Source organism: Neopelma chrysocephalum, unplaced genomic scaffold, assembly GCF_003984885.1.
Source record: "Neopelma chrysocephalum unplaced genomic scaffold, ASM398488v2 Primary Assembly neopelma1_65b, whole genome shotgun sequence".
NCBI classification, from domain to species: domain Eukaryota; kingdom Metazoa; phylum Chordata; class Aves; order Passeriformes; family Pipridae; genus Neopelma; species Neopelma chrysocephalum.
Genome location: NW_020897723.1, coordinates 2872248 through 2884926, shown reverse-complemented (window position 1 = coordinate 2884926; position 12679 = coordinate 2872248). Strand labels below are relative to the sequence as shown.

At 52.6% G+C, this 12679-nt stretch overlaps 2 protein-coding genes across 2 annotated transcripts in view; one reads left to right on the top strand and one right to left on the bottom strand.

Annotated features, from left to right (window-relative positions):
• The first annotated feature begins 57 nt into the window (after window positions 1–57).
• The window catches only part of NOXO1 (NADPH oxidase organizer 1), a 17451-nt gene continuing 4829 nt past the window's right edge, over window positions 58–12679 (top strand). Inside the window, exons 1-8 of the mRNA XM_027684152.1 lie at window positions 58–233; window positions 676–756; window positions 873–936; window positions 1421–1601; window positions 1838–2019; window positions 2240–2353; window positions 2839–2956; window positions 3153–4522. Coding sequence (XP_027539953.1) covers window positions 168–233; window positions 676–756; window positions 873–936; window positions 1421–1601; window positions 1838–2019; window positions 2240–2353; window positions 2839–2956; window positions 3153–3792 — 1446 coding nt within the window. The 5' untranslated portion in view covers window positions 58–167 and the 3' untranslated portion in view covers window positions 3793–4522. The remainder of the gene's footprint in view (window positions 234–675; window positions 757–872; window positions 937–1420; window positions 1602–1837; window positions 2020–2239; window positions 2354–2838; window positions 2957–3152; window positions 4523–12679) is intronic.
• Window positions 5230–12679, bottom strand: part of TBL3 (transducin beta like 3) — a 7960-nt gene continuing 510 nt past the window's right edge. Inside the window, exons 4-20 of the mRNA XM_027684054.1 lie at window positions 12302–12535; window positions 11517–11684; window positions 11084–11159; window positions 10828–10924; window positions 10251–10447; window positions 9786–9927; window positions 9387–9445; window positions 8750–8853; window positions 8484–8634; window positions 8142–8372; window positions 7990–8060; window positions 7443–7599; window positions 7017–7075; window positions 6661–6764; window positions 6447–6518; window positions 5988–6146; window positions 5230–5463 (exon numbers count right to left, since the gene is read on the bottom strand). Coding sequence (XP_027539855.1) covers window positions 5351–5463; window positions 5988–6146; window positions 6447–6518; window positions 6661–6764; window positions 7017–7075; window positions 7443–7599; window positions 7990–8060; window positions 8142–8372; window positions 8484–8634; window positions 8750–8853; window positions 9387–9445; window positions 9786–9927; window positions 10251–10447; window positions 10828–10924; window positions 11084–11159; window positions 11517–11684; window positions 12302–12535 — 2194 coding nt within the window. The 3' untranslated portion in view covers window positions 5230–5350. The remainder of the gene's footprint in view (window positions 5464–5987; window positions 6147–6446; window positions 6519–6660; window positions 6765–7016; window positions 7076–7442; window positions 7600–7989; window positions 8061–8141; window positions 8373–8483; window positions 8635–8749; window positions 8854–9386; window positions 9446–9785; window positions 9928–10250; window positions 10448–10827; window positions 10925–11083; window positions 11160–11516; window positions 11685–12301; window positions 12536–12679) is intronic.

Here is a 12679-nt window from a genome sequence, read left to right as displayed (position 1 = left end):
CTCCAGCTCCCATCCCTCCAGGATATCCCTCTAGATCATCCCTCCAGCTCCCATCCCTCCAGCTCCCATCCCTCCAGGACACATCCCTCCAGGATATCCCTCCAGCTCCCATCCCTCCAGGACACATCCCTCCAGCTCCCAGTGAGGGAGGAGCAGTCGTGGGGAAGATGAGCTGCAGCAGGTACCCCGTGGATGTGAAGGCTGTTGGCTTCATGCAATGCAGGAAGCAGAAGGTATGTTAATTTTTGTAATTTTTGGCTTTTTTTTTTCTCCTGAAATATATTATAAATTAGGAAACTAGAGGGCTTTGGACTTACTCTTCTAGGGGTGTTTGCTCATTCCCCACAGCGTTGGGATTAGGAGCCTTGGGATCTAGGACAAAAGGGATTTTTGTAATGGGCTTAATACCATAAAAAAATTGTTATCTTGGATTTTGCTCTCTTTCTGTCACAGCACCATAAAATCCTCCTGATTTCATCTATGATTACCCATTTGGAACCCTAAAATTAAGGAAACATTTTTGTGGGTTTAATGTTTAATTGAATTTTTTAATGTGATACCCTCAGCCTGAAGCCAGAACTGACCCACAGCTCGTGGCAAACGCTGATTGCCTGGAAGCATCTCAGATGGAACACTGGGATTAAATTGCACCTCTTTTCCCTTTTCTTTTCCCAGAACTACATGATGTTCGTGACTTGGTCAGACCAGAACAACATTCTCATCTACCGGACATTTGAAGACTTCAAGAAATTCCATGTAAGTGAGTTTTCAGTTCCTGAAATGTCAGGATTCCCATCCTGGGGAGGAAAAGGAGCCCAGCTGTGTGTCAGGGCTGTGAGGAATCACTGTTCTCTCCTTCTCCTCTCTTTTAGAAAGAGCTGAAGAGAAAATTCCCCATGGAGAGTGGCTCCCTCAGGAGTTTACCCAGGTTTAAAGGTAAGAATAAATCTCTGATGGACCAACAAACATGTGAGTGGACAGGACAGTCAAAACTGGGGACACAAACTGAAGTCTCCAAGTCTGACCTTCCTCTGGAACAGGTTAAGAGCTCTCTCCTGCTCCTGGCACAGCACCACTGGGTTATATCAACATGCTTGGGTCTAGTACAGACTTAGAATAACCCAGAAAGGCTTTTTTATTAGATAATTGCACTTGGGAAATTAGTGTTACACTTTAAATATTTGCACAGACCTTCTTGAAATATTTACATGTGACAAAAAGATAAATTTTAGATGTTAAAAAATTGTATCAGGAGCTTTTAGAAAGGACAGGGAGGCAGGGACAGTGACTTTGTACAGTTTGGGACGGGGCAGGAAGGATGGTGGGCGAGGACACCCCATGTTCAGGCAAAAGATGCTGCTCCCAAAGACACCCGGACCCGCTGTTGTCTTACACCAGCTGTGCCCTTGTTCTTTTAAAGGTGTGATTATGCAGCACAGGAAGGGTGGGAAGCTGAACAGGTGCCTGGAGATCCTGAAACTGCTGGAAACCTACTCCCAGGAGCTGCTGAAAATGGACGCGAGAATCTCCCAGGGGGGAGACGTGAATCAGTTTTTCAAGGCTCAGACCCAGGACCTCGACCCCTCCTTCCCTGAAAACAGGTGTGAAATCTGAGTTGTCCTTTTTGTTTGGTCACGAAGCAGAAATGTTGTGGAATGTGGGTGGAAGAGAAACACCAGTTACACGAGGGCAGCAGAGCAGGGAAGTTCTGCTGGGTGCTTTAATCTAGGTTTGTGTCATCTCTGATGCCTAAAGCTACTGCATAAATGATTTTACCAAAACTAATACTAAACTCAACCTTCCACCTGAGTTTTTGATGCAAACCTTTGCTTTGCAGTGTTGTGATCATGCCATCAGAATTCAGAAGGGAAAAGAAGCAGCAGCCCATCTCCATCACCCTTCCCCAGGCGTCCCAGAGCTACCGCTGCGTCGAGAGCTTTGAAACCAAGGACACCAAGAACAGGATGTTCACAGTGGCTCAGAAGGAAATTGTTGAAGTGTTAATCAAGGACATGACTGGTATGTTTGAGGGGATTCTTCAGTGTCAGGGCAGAAAGGGGCAGGTTGATTCACAGCCTGGCAAATGCCAGGGTAGTGTCAGGAGTGCAGGTGTTTGTACCTGTGTGCTTACGTGGGGGGACAGTGAATGTCCCTCCTGTCTTTCGTGTCCCTTATCCAGGGATTATGGTCATCTCTCAACTTGCAGGCTGTTAAAAACTGGGTGTTTTGCTCTTTGTAGGGTGGTGGCTGGTGGAAAATGCAGACAAGCAGATTGCCTGGTTCCCAGCCTCGTACCTGGAAGAGCTTGATGTCCACGAGGACACCCAGAACACCTTTAGCTCAAATGAGGAGGGTAAGTCTGCTCCTGGCTCTCTGGGACACCTTCAAAAAATGAGTTCTGCAAAACCCCACCACTTTAACCACTGCTTGGAGTCCCCACCTGGATCTCTGGAGCTCTGACTCTTCTGGTCAGCTCTGCCATGGAATCACAGAATGGTTTGGGTTGGAAGGGACCTTTCAAGGTCATCCAGTCCCACCCCGTGCCATGGGCAGGGACACCTTCCACTAGCCCAGGTTGCTCCAAGCCCTGTCCAACCTGGCCTTGGACACTTCCAGAGATGGAACAGCCACAACTTCTCTGGGCAACCTGTGCCAGGGCCTCCCCACCCTCATCGTAGAAAAAACATCTTCCTCGTATCCAACCCAAATCACTCAGTTTGGGGTCCCTGAGCAACCAGTCCCTCTCAGGGACGCTGCCCCACAGCTGAGCTGCTCTGTCACAGGGTGGGGGCACTTTCTCCACGGGGCAGATCCAACCACCTCCTCCTCCTCCCCCAGGCAGCCTGTACTTCGTGGTGCAGCCCTACGAGGCACAGAAGGCGGATGAGCTCTCCCTGCACAGCGGGGTGGTCGTGGAGGTGCTCAGGAGCTCCGACAACGGCTGGTGGCTCATCAGGTAAGGAGGCTTTTCCAAAGCCCTGCCTCCCCAGGGAGCTGGTTACCTGCTGTGCCCCCTCCTTGCCATGTGAGCTGAATGTCCTTGGCCAGGGATGGTTTCCCAGTCCTCACACCCCTGCCCTGCTCTGCTCCCTCCCCTTGGTCCAAACTGGCCGAAGGGATCCTCTCAGTGTTCCCTCCATCCCTGCCCTCAGGTACAATGGGAGCACAGGCTACATGCCCTCCATGTGCCTCCGGCCCTACAAGAACCCTCACCACAAGCTGCAGACCATCATCAACTCTGGGCTCAACGTCTCCACCCCAAACCTCTGCTCCTCCCTGTCGGCCCCCCAGCCCCGGGGTCAGGCCGTGGCACAGCCCAGGGCACAGCCTGGCTCTTCCTTCCACCTGAATGAAGAAGATGGGAGCTCTCAGAGGAGCAGATCCAGGTCCCTGCCCAGGGCCAGCTCCACCTCGGACCTGGAGTCAGAGAGCTCCTCCCTGAGCTCTGGCAGCAGCAGCGAGCAGGGCGCCCACCTGAGCTGGAAGCCCGACCTGTCCCGCTCTCTGCCCGAAGTGGAGCAGGACAGGTGCTCCTCTGCCCTGGCCACGCACAGCACCAAGTCCCCACGCCTCACCCTCAGGGACAGGAACGACTCTGGCTTCGTGGAGTCGTCTGCAGCCGACCTGAGCTCACCCCTGCCCGACCCCGACCTGGCCACGAGCGTCCCCAAGGTGCCGGCGCGGCCCTCGGCCCACGAGATCCTGCAGAGGTGCAGCACCGTCACCAAACGGGCCCTGCAGGGACACAGCCCCCGGCCTGGCATGCAGGCACTGGTGCCCAGCCTGCACTAGAGGGGACAGGGGACAGGACACAGCCCGGGCAGAGCCAGGCACCCCTCACCAGAGCCCCGTGGGAACATCAGCCCCTGGACTGTGGCTTCCCAAGGACACCACTGGATCCCAAGGAATACACCCACTGACATCCATCCCCTCCTTGGGCAGCACCCATTCCTGCTGCAGCTTCACAGGGAGACTGGGAGCCAGAAGGGAGTTACTGGGAAAGGATTGAGTGGTTTAACTCCTCAGGGGAGTCAGGGCAGCTGCGGATCCATCCAGCAGCTCCTAAGTTAGAGGTCACTTGGAATTCAGTAAGTTCTCCCTCAGGCAGGTGTTCATCCTGCCATGCAGGATGTGAACAGTTGAACATTTCACAGTCACTGTTGCATTATTCCCCACACCAGGTGAGCTGCAGCCACCCCAGAGGGCAGAGAAGTGGCACCAGAGTGACTCAGAGTCACCAATGGCAGCCCAAGCTACAGTTACTGGATTGTGGGAGGGAAGGGATGATGCAGCTGTGATGTCATTTACCTGAACCCCATATTTAACATATATATATATATATATTTAAACTGTTTAGGTTTTGGTGTTGGTGTGGAGTTTGGTTTTTTACAGCTTAGATCAATTTAGGTGGTGGAGAGGCCACCAGATGGATTGGCTGCATCTGCTGAATGGCTGTGAGAACAAAAAACCTGCTGGGAAGGAACCTCATCCCTGGCTGTTCCCTCCAGCCACAAACAAGGGTGTCACAGCTTGTGTCCCACCTGGGGACAGGGACACAGGTCACTTTTATGGACAAAATATTCCCCTTCCAAGGGAGTCTGGCAGTTACTAAAACTCCCAGCAATTCTCATCCTAAACTTGCTGCTAGATTTGTTAGGTGAATAGTTCTAGGAAAATGAGGACTTTTCTATACATTGCTGGCCTTGATTGTAGTTATTCTCCCTGTTAATATTTTTTAGAAACAACTTATGAGATGTTTGTGTCGTTCTGAATTTTATACATTTTTGTCCTAAAATAAAATACATGTAAACATCTCTGAAGTCTGAGTTTTACACCTTAAAAATTTGCTACCTGGGGAATTAAAATTGTTCTTCTCTGCCTCCCAGGTGCTAAATTTGGTGTGGGCACGGGTGAGAGACCTGCCTTGATCCAGGCTGCACTTTGCTCAAGCAAAGAAAATATTTAATGGCACAACAGTGACCGACACCCAGGGCCCAGCTGGGCTTGGGGACATGACATGACATTGCCAGGAGTGCCTCCCACCTCCATAAAGTTTTTAAATCCCAGTAAAACCCAACGACTTGTTGGGATTCTGCCTTTCCTCCAAACTAAATGATGTTTGAGTGTCTGGGCCTGAAAACTCGAGGTGTGAAAATACAAACCAGAGCTCGGCCAAAGAAACGACCCTTTCCTCTCTTTGGGCCCCGAGGAGATTGGATGCTGGGCTTCTTTTACAAATTGACATTTAAAAATTTATTATAAAACACAGGAACTAAAAATACAGTTACCATCCCGGTGGGAAGGAGCTCAGGCTCCCCCCCTTTGGAGAGAGGAAGCGGTGGGAGGAGGGTCACGGGGTCCCGTTGTCCTGCTGGGCCGTGTCCCCCAACCTCATGTGCTGCCACATGAAGTCGATGAACATGGAGGCCTGGAGCAGCCGGCTGAGCCTCTGGAAGTGCCTCTCTGCAGGGACAGGAGGGATCAGGGCAGTGGGAAAGAGCTCCCTGGAACAGGGTGCAAACGTTTCCCACGTCCATGGACTGTGGAGCCAGGCTGGGAGAGCTGGGGGGGTTCACCTGGAGAAGAGAAGGCTCCAGGGAGAGCTGAGAACCCATTCCAGGGCCTAAAGGGGCTCCAGGAGAGCTGGAGAGGGACTGGGGACAAGGCATGGAGGGGCAGGACACAGGGAATGGCTTCCCACTGCCAGAGGGCAGGGATAGGTGGGATATTGGGAAGGAATTCTTGTCTGTGAGGGTGGGGAGGCCCTGGCACAGGTTGCCCAGAGAAGCTGTGGCTGCCCCATCCCTGGAAGTGCTGAAGTCCAGGTTGGACGGGGCTTGGAGCAACCTGGGCTAGTGGAAGGTGTCCCTGCCCATGGCAGGGGTGGATTAGCTGAGCTTTAAGGTCCCTTCCAAGCCAAACCATTCCAGGATTCTGTGCTCCAGGCCACAGGAGGAGACCCCAGGCCCGGCCCCACAGCGACTCACCCGTGTAGGGCAGCAGGGACTCCACAGCAGGTTTAATTCCCGAGAACTGCAGGAGACTGTTGGGTGCCTCGTGCTTCAGGAGGATTTCCAGGACAGCCTGGGCCTCATGGCAGTTCCGGGAGTTGGTGTTCCAAGTGACCAGGAATGCCAGCACGGCCTCTGTGGGGGAGGGACAGTCATGTCTTGGGTCTTACAGAGGTTCAGCTCCCCTGACGAGCCCAGAGGGACAAAATAATTCCAGACAGAACTGTTCCCTGAGCCATCACACCCTAAACGTGTGGGATGGCGAGGCCTAATGTCCCTGAATGTTCCATGGCAGGGGATGAAGCTGGATGAGCTTTAAGGCCCTTCCAACCCAAACCATCCCACAGTTCTATTTTATGATTCTTAATTCCAGTGGAGAAAAAACAAGCCCCTGACCTGGAAGCTTCCAACACTCAAAACCACGTTGTGACAAACCTTTCTGATCCTTCCGGAGCCGAACAATGTTCTCTTCCAGGTGCTTTCTCCCCTCGGGTTCCTTAAGGATGGCTGCAGAGAGAGGAGGGAGAGTCCAGGAAAGAGAGAGGGAACACTGAGGCTTTCAGACTAATAATTAGATCTTGGAGCCTGGAAAGAGTGTTCTGGAAAGCAGAGGGCAGGAAAATGCCTTCGGAGCAGAACACGGACTCACCCTTGACCACCGTCAGCACGGTGTGAGGCCGATCCAGGGAAATGGCCAAGCCCAGGGCTCGGAGGTACCTGTGCTCATGGAGCAGGTTGGAAAGCTCTTGCTCTCTGAAAAACAAACCAGGGTCGAGAGTGAGACCAGTGTTTGAGTGGTGGGAACAAGCACTGCACAAAAAGCAGCAGATTTGGCAGTAACAGCGTGCAGGGGGGTCGTGCCAACGGGTCAGTGGTGCCTGTCAATAAATGCCTCGGTGCTCTCGTTAAATATTGGGATTAGATGGAGCTGGATGGCTCCAGGTGTGGGCAGTTCCACTGGACAGTTTGCCTTTCACAGCTCTTAATTGCACAAGACCAACTCACTTCATAATCTGCTCCTCCTGTTTAGCTTGTGCTTCTTTCTCCTCAATTTCAGTGACATCCTATAAAAACACAGGATAAAAGTTTATCAAATCTTGCTTTAATACACACAGATTTTTATTGAGCCATCGAGTGATTAGGAGACCAGGTTCTGCAGCAAGATCTCTAGGCCAAGTAATTTAAGGGTTAAATCCAGCAACTCCCAACCTCCTTCCAAGCCACCAGTGCCTGAGGCTGCTGGGGCTCATCTGCTGCTGGGGAAACACAGTCTGGCCAAAAAATAACCCCAACCCCCAAGATAAGCCTTACTGACCCAATTCCAAAGTGCAGAAAATGGGGCCACATGAGGAACAAGCCACTGGCATCCTGAGTTCTCTGTTTATCCTGATTTTTAACCCCGAGAGGAGTCAGGACTCCCCCGTGCTGTACCTGCCAGAGTGTGATACAGGAGTCACTGGAGGCTGTCACCACCATGTCATCTTGTTTGTTGGAGTGAAGACCCCAGATTTTATCTTCATGACCATCTAATGTCTTCACACACTCGTTTGTTTTAATTGTCCAGAGTTTTAAGAGACCATCAGATCCACTTTTGGAAGAGAAACACAACAAAAAAAATTAAAAAATCACTGGACAGATCCATTCTTGCTCTGCCCCCACCTCAAATATCAGATAAACTTGTCCCATTCCAGTGCCTTCCAAACAGGAGCAGAATTAAACAAAATGTGCAGGGCAAGATGCACCCTTAGCTCTGCCTCCTGTGTGTGTGTCCCCAGCCCAGCAATGCACAGCAGACAAACAGAATCCACGGAATAACTGGAGAAGAGGATTCATTCAGCCCCTGTAGAAAGCTTGGCCTAAATATGGCACCTTCCTATCAGTCTTTCCAAGGACTCCTTGGACACAAGACTTGGTCAGCCAAGAGATTCCCTCCTGATCAGTTGTGGGTCTCCCCCAGACCCCCGGGACAGGCACGAACCTGCTGAGCAGTTGGGCCCCTCGGCTCACGAAGATGATCTTCAGCACTGAGGCATCGTGGCCTTCAAAGGTCTGGGAAGCAGAAAGGAAGCTCAGTTTCCAAAGGATCAACCCCAGGGCTTTGCCTGGAGCAGGGGCAGGAGCTCCCCTCACCTTCAGGCAGCTGAAGTCCCGAAGGCCCCAGAGCTTCAGGGTCCCATCTGCCGAGGAGGTGGCCAGGACCTGATCCACGGGGGAGAACTGCACGCACCAGATGCCCCGTTTGTGCCCCGAGAACACCCCCAGCAAGGAGCAGTCGGAGCAGGACCACAGCTTGGCCAGCCTGTCCTGCGAGCCCGTGGCCAGCAGCTTGTCATTGGGGGACACTGCCACGCTGTTGATGTCCTGGGGGGGGGAACAGGAGCACAGAGCACATCCAGGAATGACCGGAGGGGGAACACGGGAGAGGGAGATTTAAGTGCCAGAGGCACGTTCTGAGCTCAGGGGGAGCCTGACCTTGTTATGGCCCCTCTCAGTCATTCTGGCATGGAGGGTTTCTGGGCTGGAGATCGAGGCTGCTTTTGCTTTGGAAGTGAGGGATTCCGGGATGTTCCAGATCTTGATGGTGCAGTCCTGGCTGCTGGTGACTACGAAGCTTTCCTTCATTCTGAGAGGAACAAAAAACATCGAGGAGGCAAATCAGTGGCTTCCCCTGCACAGGAGAAAAGGCCCTTCCCCTCCATGAGCAGGATCTCCACGAAGGGACAGCCTGCCTGTGTTACCTGGAGCAGGCGACAGCGCCCACGCCGTGGGCATGGCCCAGCCCCTGTGCCACACACACCACCCTGCCAGCCTTGCCCATCCTCCAGACACGGATGCTCCTGTCCTGTGGGGGAGAGCACAGAAACTGCTTGATTTTCTGACAAGAGATCAGCTCCCCTGGGCTCTCACCACATCCCCAGCCTGACTGGTCCCGAATTTTGCAGCTTGAACCTTTGCCTGCCTTTGTCAGAGCAGGTGAGGACGCACAGCCAGACAGGATGAACCTCCAGCCTGGGGTTCCAGAGTGGACATTTATTTTGGGGTCTATCAGAGGTTTATTTTTGGGAGTATCAGGGCAGTTGGCACCTTTTCTTCCAACACAGAAGCTCCCATCAGTCCCACACTAACAACTTCTCTGATCTCTAATTCCAGACCCAGATGCCTGGAGAAGGAACCATCTCCTTCAGGCTGATAAATACAATTGATTTCCCAGGGACAACATTAAAAAGGGACAGTGAAGAACCTTATCTTTGGGGGATGCAGCAGACAGGAATTGTGTGAATAAAAGGCCCTTTCCAGAGTGCTAAAAGTGGTACAATTTTGCCCATAAAGGTCAGTACAGTGAAGAGCTGCATTAAAGGAAGAGCAGTGACACACCTTGGCACAGGTGACGAACATCAGGCCTTTCCTGAAGACATCCAAAGCCATAATTGTTTCTAAACAGAAGGAGACAAAACAGGTGGATGCACAGAAGTACTGCAATGGGACAACAGGAATGTGTGAGCTGATGAGCCCACAGTCCTGGGGACAGGTCTGGGACACTGGGACAGGACATTCACAATCCCTGCGGAGCGAGTGTCACTCACACCCCTTCAGCTCCAAATTAAACTGATGTCACTGCCAGTGACAGGGACAATGGGATATATCCTTTCTCCACACAACTCCCAAACCTGTTGTGATGCTGCTCAAGGGGTTCCAGCCTCCACAAGAGCTCCAAGAGAAGCTGGACAAGGGAACCCCTGCCCCTCTCCCAGCCGGGTCAGCGCCAGCACCCACCTGTGTGGCCGTAGAGGATCTGGCAGTGGGACGTTGCCAACTCAAACACCTTCAGCTGGGGGCTGTTGGTGGCCACAACAATGTGGGAGTCACCAGGGCCCAGGAACTTCACATCCAGAACCTCCTCGTTGTACCCAGCGAGCTGGAATGGGAACAGTTCAGCAGGGAAAAGCTGCAGTGCTGCGATCTCGCATTTAATGCTGGGTGTAGGGATCTCTTTTACACATAAGCTGGAGCACAGGAGGGATTTCTGCCTGGGCCTGTTCTGCTTTCTGGTTCTTACGTCGGTCTCTGTGCAAAACTCCCCCCAAACAGCCCCACCAGTGAAATTTCTGGTTTGGAACCAGAACAGCCCAGAGACAGGAACAATTCCAGAACAGGCCGGGGACAAGGGACAGAGCTTTGGTTAGGAGCAGAGCTGATCCCAAACCACGGATAAAGGCAAAAGAAGGCTGGGGCTGTCACCTGCTTGCGGAGCTGGAGGGTCTGTGCCTCGTAGAACACGACGTTGTGCTCCAGGGACACGGTGACGAGCTCCCCCCGCGCGGGCACCCACAGGCACTGGCACAGGCTGCGCTCGCTCGGCTCCTCCCGCGGCGAGAAGGGCACGGGCTGGGTGTACACACAGCCTGCACTGGCCACCTCCCACACCCTCAGGATGCCTGCAAGAGCCACGGGATACATCCTCTGTCACAGCCAGACTCACACAGTGACTGCCCAGGCGCTGCCCTCGGGAAAAGCTGTGCAGCTCCAGGGCAGGACCGGGCAGGGATCTGACTGCAGTGGGATGAGAAGCCACAGTGCTTCTTCAGTCTAAATCAAACTTCACTGCAGTTTGGGAATATATTTATATGTATTTACAGGTTTGAAAGTATATTTTTATGCAGATAAATTTATCTGAGTGTTAAATGTTTCAGAGCGTGTCTGACCCATCCTGCTCATCCCCGAGGAACTCGGGAGCAGGCTCTGCTCTCCAGCCCAATGCAAAGAACTCCCATCCCAGCAATCACAGCCCCCAAACGTGGCAGTGGCACTGCCTCACCTTTGCTGCCAGCTGTGACAAAGTGCAGCCCTTGTTTCTTCACACCCAGCTGAGAGAAATCCCCCTTCTCGGGCAACAACACGGCGGCTTCCACGGTCTGCAACAGTCAGAGAGTCACAGGGCTGGCCAAAAACTCTGGGAGGGCAGAGAAACCTCATTTCATAACACACAGAACCTGAAGAGGGAGAGCTACTGTGGGACCACGACCTGGAAACTACAAAAGGATCTCAAAGGAATAAATGAACCCCAGTTTCACCTCGTAGACGGGGATGGTTCGTTTGCTCTCCCTGCTCTCCAGGTCCCACACCAGGCAGATTTTATCACGGCCAGAGCTGCAGAGGAAAAGGTGTTTCAGTGCCAAATCCATGTGCAAATCTGGCACTGTGGGAGTTCAACACCTCTCTGGAGAGGCCATGGGAAAGAGCACCAGCATTCCCTGTGCCAGCAGAGCGTTATGCCAGGAACACAGACCAGGCTGGATGGGGCTTGGAGCAACCTGGGACAGTGGCAGGTGTCCCTGGCAGGTGGGACTGGACGGCTTTTAAGGTCACTTCCAACCCAAACCATTCCAGGATTCCATTCTAAAGGTGCCAAGACCCTCAGTCACCTCCTCCCAGACCCTCTGGAATCACCCAGCCCTGGCAGGGGGTGAACAGGACAGAGGTCAAACCCCTGTACCCAGGTGGTACCTCAGGAGGGTGTTTCCATCTGCAAACGCCAGCGAGGTGACAGCACTGAAGTGCCCATCCAGCACAGCCACACATTTGCTGGAATTCAGGTCCCAGATGCGGATTTTGTAGTCCATGGAGGAGGAGAAGAGCTGCAGGCGGGAGATGTCCGGGTGGAACTCGACCAGGCTGGGCAGGGGGAGAGGAACAGGACAGGAATGAACCACCTGCAGTGCTGGCCTTGGCCCAGCATCTAAATAAAGACACATTTACACAGGTCAACAGGCCAGGCTGGATGGGCTTGGAGCAGCCTGGGATAGTGGAAAGTGTCCCTGCTCATGGCAGGAGTGGAGTGAGATGAGCTTTAAGGTCCCTTCCAACCCAAATAATTCCAGGATTCCAGGAGAGATCAATTGACACGGATTTATAAGAGACTTTCTTTGTAGGATCTCATTCCTCTGCCACCCACCAGAAGACTTTACTATTTGTCTTTGCCAGTGTTTCCATGCTCTTGGAGCACACCAGCCAGCAAGCACAGGGATTCCATTTGGAATCTGAGGTTAGTGGTGAACATGGTGCTGCTGGTTCATGGTTGGACTCGATGATCTGAAAGGCGTTTTCCAACCTGAACAATCCTGTGATTGTATGAAAACTCTTATCCAGTCATAGCCCTGCTCCCCAAAACCAGGGAGAAGAGCCCAGAACCTGCTTGGAGTGGGCCTTCCTATTCCATTAACTCAAGATATTCCAGGTCAATCCCAGCACCCCACGAATGGCAGGGACTGACAGACACAACTCCTCCTTACTGTACCACTCCAGAGGATCCTTTCAGGTTGTGTGTGCAGTAGTGTTTGACCATATCCCAGACCTTAATGGTGCTGTCACAGCCACCTGGGGAAAGAAGGACACAGGGAATGAACCATGGAAGAGAGGGAGGCAGGAGTCCAACACATCTGCAAAACTTCAGGGGTTGCAAAGGCACGAGAAAGGAAAATGAACCCAGTAAGAACAACCCACGGCAAGAGAAGCCCCTGGAGCACCTCACACTCAGTCAGACTGTGGTACAGGGAGGTTACAGGTCATGCCTGAGCTCCTCCATCTCCAAACATCCCTGTGCCACACCAGGAAAGCTCCACTGCTCTGCCTCAGAGATGCCTGATGTTTATCAGCACTTTATTATGTGT